The 6,369-nt window shown below is 38.1% G+C and overlaps 1 protein-coding gene across 1 annotated transcript in view; it reads right to left on the bottom strand.

The window, feature by feature from the left end:
- LOC107608861 overlaps positions 1,470 to 6,369 on the bottom strand; it is a gene marked incomplete in the record, with an annotated part of 5,470 nt that continues 570 nt past the window's right edge. The window contains 6 exon segments of the mRNA XM_021107686.1: positions 1,470 to 2,437; positions 2,526 to 2,581; positions 2,584 to 3,123; positions 3,254 to 3,497; positions 5,880 to 5,995; positions 6,177 to 6,369. Of these exon segments, the coding sequence (XP_020963345.1) occupies positions 1,792 to 2,437; positions 2,526 to 2,581; positions 2,584 to 3,123; positions 3,254 to 3,497; positions 5,880 to 5,995; positions 6,177 to 6,369 (1,795 nt within the window).

The following is a 6,369-nucleotide window of genomic DNA, read 5'->3' as shown; positions in this document are numbered from 1 at the left end:
TGTGAATTGTCATGTTTGATATCGTCCCATGAATCCATGTGTGTTCAATCATGATGACCATGCTTGGCAGAACATGTATTCTATTCGTCCCTGCCCCGTGTATTGCATCATCGATCTCCTCCTATGTTTAGAGATAAATTTTTGTCTCAACTGAGTGAAGCTGCAGCTGGGGAGATCTGTATTTGGAGAAAGGCAAAGGCTTAGTTTGATGTTGATTCGGTGTGGACGTCTAGTGAAAACCAAGATGTTGCACTTTTCGGGATGATTAGAAAAGTTGATTTCCGCTTGATATGCACAATTTAGGACTCGCAATGAGTGGGTGGGTAGAGTTTGGACTGTACCCTAATTTTATTCGCGAGTTAACAATATCTCAATCATAATTCTACTCACCTCTTAAAGTTCTCAACCCTACCATGTCCACACAAAAATTAAATTTTTTCAAATATAAAATTCAATCAGGATCCCGCTAGGGAGACAATGGGTTATTTGTACAATGTAGCGATAATAAACATCTTCCCAAAAGCTTAAATTGATTTTGGGGTTCACTAAGACTTGAACTTTTGACCTTTCGGATCTAGCGCTCTAGTACCATGCATGATACCACTCATCCCAAAAACTTCAGCTGATGGAAAAGGTAACACTAATAATTATATTTCTAATACTCTCTAAACTTCCATTGTACACATTGTATAAAAATTCCATTGGCTCCCCATACTTTCCCTAGCGCAAAAAGAGAGTAGTGAGGGGACGTTGCAGCGATGCGGAGAGTTGCAGGAATGAAGGAAGGAAGAAAAACTTAGTTACAGCTACGGAGGAAAGAAGAACTTATGATTTTTTAGTGAAGAAAAATTGAGAAACGGCGAAATCAACTTAGAGTTTCTGAATTCACTTGATATTTTATGAAATTGACAAATTGTGATATATGAATTTTATTTTTTAGTTCTATTTTTATTTTAAGTAAACTTTATAAAAAAAACTTACTTGCTAAATTAATTATTTAAATGATTAGCTTAGGTTAATTTGAATTTTTACAAGTCATGGATTCAATACCCACTCTACCCTATCTACAGTGTGTCAGATAAACAATCCTAAACAATCCTATCCAATCAGTTTAAGTACCCGCAAGTAAGTATATGTTGCCAACTCTAAATTACACATCCTGTTAACAAAGTTATTTACGCCCACAATCTTTTTCTATCTGTTTAAACATACACTCTATTGTCAAATCAAATTATCTATAATTAAGAACTCCAATTGTACCGAACAACCAACATTTGCTAGTGCCGCCGGAGATCATAATTCTTGCAGAAGCAGGTTGTGTGTTTTACACCTCACCCCGTGTTTATTTAACCATCTATGGACTTCTACAAAAAGATTCCAATATTTCTTAAGATTTTAAGACTTCTATTATATTTAGTATTTAATTGTGCGAATGCTTCATAATATATTTAGTGTGCATCAAGCCTAGATCGGACAATACTCGCACCCCAGCCCCCAAAACCATTGGAGAAGTAGCGGGTACGAGCAGTTTGCATACCATCGCATTCCATTAAATTAAATCACTAACTCTAAAAAGCATTGAGCCATGAACGGAAGGCCCGCATATACAATATAAGCAAAATCTCATTCCCCAGATTGCAAATTAAGAGAATTAATAAAGCCATGACTAACAGGTGGAACAAGGCTGAACAATGGTGAAATTACGGACTTTAAACCTATCCCGAAGGGCTACGGTACTATCTACATTTGATGGACAACATCTACAAGGAAAACATCGTTGCATCTATATCACTATTCCTGCTTCGGTTCGAAAGAAGGCACCTCTTCATCTGAAAAACCACCACCTGCATCATTAGGATTCTTCACCTCTAAATTGGAAATCCCGTATTTGCCACATAAATCTGACGCACTCTCCGCAACTGTCTTGGACACTCCGGTAAGTGATGCTAATCCCATGGCAGCAATGCTGTTTGCAATAACACCAATGTCTCTGGTACCAGTATAAAGACCACGGCTTCCGGCAACAAGTAGGTTGTTCGGTTTTTCATCGGGATTAGTTAAAATTGCTGGAAGAGGATCCCCAATAACCTGTTGGTTACTCTGGTTTGAACCACTAATCAGCAACCTTAGAGTTTCTCTCGCACCCTTCACCACAGAATCAGATTCAGGAATCAGTGGGTTCACAAGCTTTGGATGCAATGGAGGGATGCTAGTTGACATAGCAGGGCCAGCACTCACAAGATAGCCCTGACCTGAAGAGCAAACATCAATTACTGGAACATGTACAATTGGATCACACATCAACGGTGTGAAAGTAGGAATCTGCTGAGACGTTGGTAATGACATTCTAACCAACGGATCAGGCAGAAATGGAGGGAAATCCATGGTTGCACTAATATCAAGAGGCTGTACAGGTTCCAACAGGGTGGCTGGCAGGGTGTTGGGTAATAGAGAGGCACCTGAAGGACATGGTGAGTCAATAGATGAGCCAGAGGATTGTGGAAGTGATCCAAGTGATGGAATACTTGAAATACCAGCTGGACACCAGCAATAATAGGGAGAAAGAAGGGGTGACACAAGGGGAGGGATTCTCCCTGCTATGCTAACATTAGATGGAGTAGCAAGCTTCCCTAGTGATTCAAGAAAATTTGAGGAAGGGTATGCTAAACTATGCACAACTTCAGAAACCTTGTTATGATCCAAAGTTGATGATAAATCCAAGTTGTTTGTTGAATCATTTATCGAGTTATCAACAAATGACTGATGGCTGTCACCTCGGCGTTTAATTTTCTCCCTGGCAGCAATCCTGTGGGGAGACATCCTTGGGGGTGCCTCTTTGAAAGAACTAGACCTTGGACTAAGTATATTCTGATAAACAGCGCTATCTCCCTTCCCTGCCTGACCTCCAATATTTCGAGATCGAGGAAATTTTGTCGAGATGGGTGAATTTTCAACAGCTGAATTACAGCTGGATGTGGAGTTAGCACATGGGGAAGCACACATTGAACTTTCTGCAGACCCCACAAGATATGCGCGAAGCTGAGTTGCAAAGCAATCAAGCCGAGACTTGCTAATGCCACTCAACTCAGCAATGGATGGTTTCCTCTTTAGCAGATCCTTCATCTGGTATATTGCAGGAAATAAACATCTTTAGAACACCACCAAAAAACAGAAGATAGGAAGTATGCCAAATTAATTTCATATCTAGTCTCATGCCATGTACAACACAAAACAGAGACATGCCAAAAATTACCTTTCCAAGTAACTCAACTCCCAAAAGCTTAGACTTCTCTGAGCACCAGAAGTAAAATGTTCTACTATCTGGAGTTCTTACAATGAAGGATCGACCAGAAGGGTCGGATGAGATTTCATCAACAAGAACTGCAGAGCAATGCAATTCATTGGAAAATGTAAATATTCGCTCTACTTTGCCGTCATCCCCAATGAAGGAAAGGCGAAGATCAGAACTTGGCAGTAATACAAGTGTCAGGTTGCCCCTGAGAACAATATAGCATGATGACCTATTAGTCGATAGTTGAGAAGATAACTGAAGAAATTAAACACAGGCAATTGTATCACCCTCTCTCAAATATGTTGGGATTCAGAATCTCCAACAGTTACAAGCTTAGTTTGGGAATTATTATTATATTACTATTATTAGTTATTTGAATGAAAAAGAAGACCTTATTTCAGTTAACATGGGTTTTAGACCACAGCAAGATAATGTCTGCATCACTAGACATGGAAATTCTAGTTCTTTTTATGGTATCAAGAATATACACCAAACAAATTCATCGAAGTTGTTCTATTCAACATTGTTTTCAATAGCCAATCAAACACTGGGGACAAATTCATAGTTGGTGAAAAACCTTGGCATCTTCTCTGAGAAGTACTTACAATTAAATGCACATAATTAGGCATTTTTGTTAGAAGTAAAATCATACTAACTTACAAGCACCCTGAACCCTTCCCACCACTATAAATAAACCTAACACAGAATATAACTTTCTATTTCATGAATAAGTTGATCAAACATGGTATGGATATATATATCAGAAATACTAAATAAAATTCATATCAACTATGGTCAATTCAGATAATTATCAAAAGAAATTCTATGCATATGCAGTCAACAGAAGCAAAATTTGAAAAAAAGGAAAAGAGCAACAAAAGAGAACATGTTTAGCATCTCACTGTAAACATAGAATACAATATCAATTCACAACAAAGCTAAGTATACTAATAGACAAGTAAACATCATATGTCTAAAATAGTGTGATCTAACTGGTCTGCTTTATCCCCACATAAGTTATTCAAACCTATAGGTCTGAAAAGCTAAACAGCAGCAACATATATAATATAGGATCATGAAACTACCTTTACTTCCTCTTATTTCAGAGATCATAAATACGCCCAGTTACCTACAAGTCAAAAGACATTTTTACTTGGAAGAATGAACATATTACCATCAATAAACTAGACTATAGACTCCAGCATTTACCGCCAAACATCAAGCAAACTTTAGCAAAACTATATTCACGAGCAAATTTTATATAAGAAAAGACAGCATCTCAAACAAATATTTTCAACTATTGCCAACGGATAGACAGATATTACAGGAAGCTAGATTGCTACACAACAGATAAGTTATCAACCATGTATAGAATACACTTGAATGCTACTTCAATTTTTATAATAGCCATGTCAACGAGTATCAACAGCAACAGAAACTAATTATATTGTAATGGATCAGACAGCTAAATAAATGAGAATTTAAATATGCACATGAACATTATCACATTAGAGAATAATCAAACAACACAATCAGAACAGTTAAAAAAAACTCATGTCTGCACAATTATATCAGTGGCTGTGCCAGTATAAGTCAACTAACAGCCATAGGTTTTAAAATACAAGGTATGTTAAATTAAGATTTGCGCTATCAAGCCACCATATTCAGGCTGCGGTACAAAAGTCCACTGCACATATTTAAAAAGACTCGAGTATATTTAGAGCACTAAAATATTCTATGCATTTATGAACACTTTTTCTCCCACAACCAGAAGGTTTGACAACTGAACTCTGCCCATTGGCTTCCATAAATGGATGTGGCTGTGAACTTTGTAGTTGTCATTAAACACATGGCACAAATTAGATTATCCTTGGGCAGTGATGGTAAGCCACATCAACATGGCTCCCACAGAGGCAGGGGTAGACCAGCCTAAAAGAAATGGGAGCAAGAGCTTGCCCATTAGAAAGAAAAGGCAGCTAAACCATTTTATTTTCAGCGTAGAAAAAACGTTTCAACTTCACTGGAGTAGAGGCAGATAAGACAAAGATGTATGTGTGCTAATCAATCAATCAATCAATTAGACACACTATACTTTCGATTATGTAGAAGTTGGAACTGATGAAATAAACTAGCCTCACTTGATAAAGGTCAAGAAATGTACATGTAAAACAGCCTCGCTACAATGAGACTGGTCACCAAGCATGACAAATAAGAAGAGCAACATAAACACGACCTTTAAGCATACAGAGTCGAACGAACACCAAATTTGTTTATCTGAAAAAAATTATTAAGAAAAAAGAGATGAATTGTAGACACTTAACAACCTAATAAACGGGAGAGGGAAAAAAAAGAGGGGGAGACAGAGATGGGAAACAAACACAAATTCAAACTACTTTACACAACAATAAACGCAGGATTTATAGTTAGGCGTTTGCGCCTTATCTTATCCAATGGATTGCATTATATAAACAAGTTTTGTAGGAAAATGGAGAGGAAAAAAGATGCACAATAGAAGTTTCAAAAATATTTGCCCGTCAATGGGGGGAAACAATGGTTAGGGTTCCGCAAAACTTTAAAATGACAATACCTAATAGCAGTTGGACATAGTCGTGTGCCTTCCTTGTTAATCTTCCCAACGCGGACGGAAACAAGTGGCACGCAGAAGCATCTGGCTAGCATTCCAACCTCCGATGGCTCGAAATGCTGCAACAAGAAGAAAATAGAAAGAAATACAGACATAAACAAATTAAATCCCCAGTGAAACATAAAAGAAAGCATTACCACTAAGACAATTATCACAATCGTCACAACCATATAATGAAGGATACACCACTCATCAAACGGTGCTAAAAATATCAACAAAATTATCGAGAACAAAGCATACCTGACTCAATTGAGTCAGCAGATGATCTTCTGCGACACCACACGCAGCGTTCATCTTCAGCAAAGGCTTCATCCTCTCGTCGGCGCGGCACGCTCCCATGACTTGCATGTCAAGAGCCTGCAGCCACTGCAGCAATCGATCCTCACGGTTGCTCTGCTGAATCAACAGATCGCCGTCACCTTCCTCGACGAGA

Source organism: Arachis ipaensis, chromosome B07, assembly GCF_000816755.2.
Source record: "Arachis ipaensis cultivar K30076 chromosome B07, Araip1.1, whole genome shotgun sequence".
NCBI lineage: Eukaryota > Viridiplantae > Streptophyta > Magnoliopsida > Fabales > Fabaceae > Arachis > Arachis ipaensis.
The sequence above is the reverse complement of the archived record's forward strand: the minus strand, read 5'-3'. Positions and strand labels throughout refer to the sequence as shown.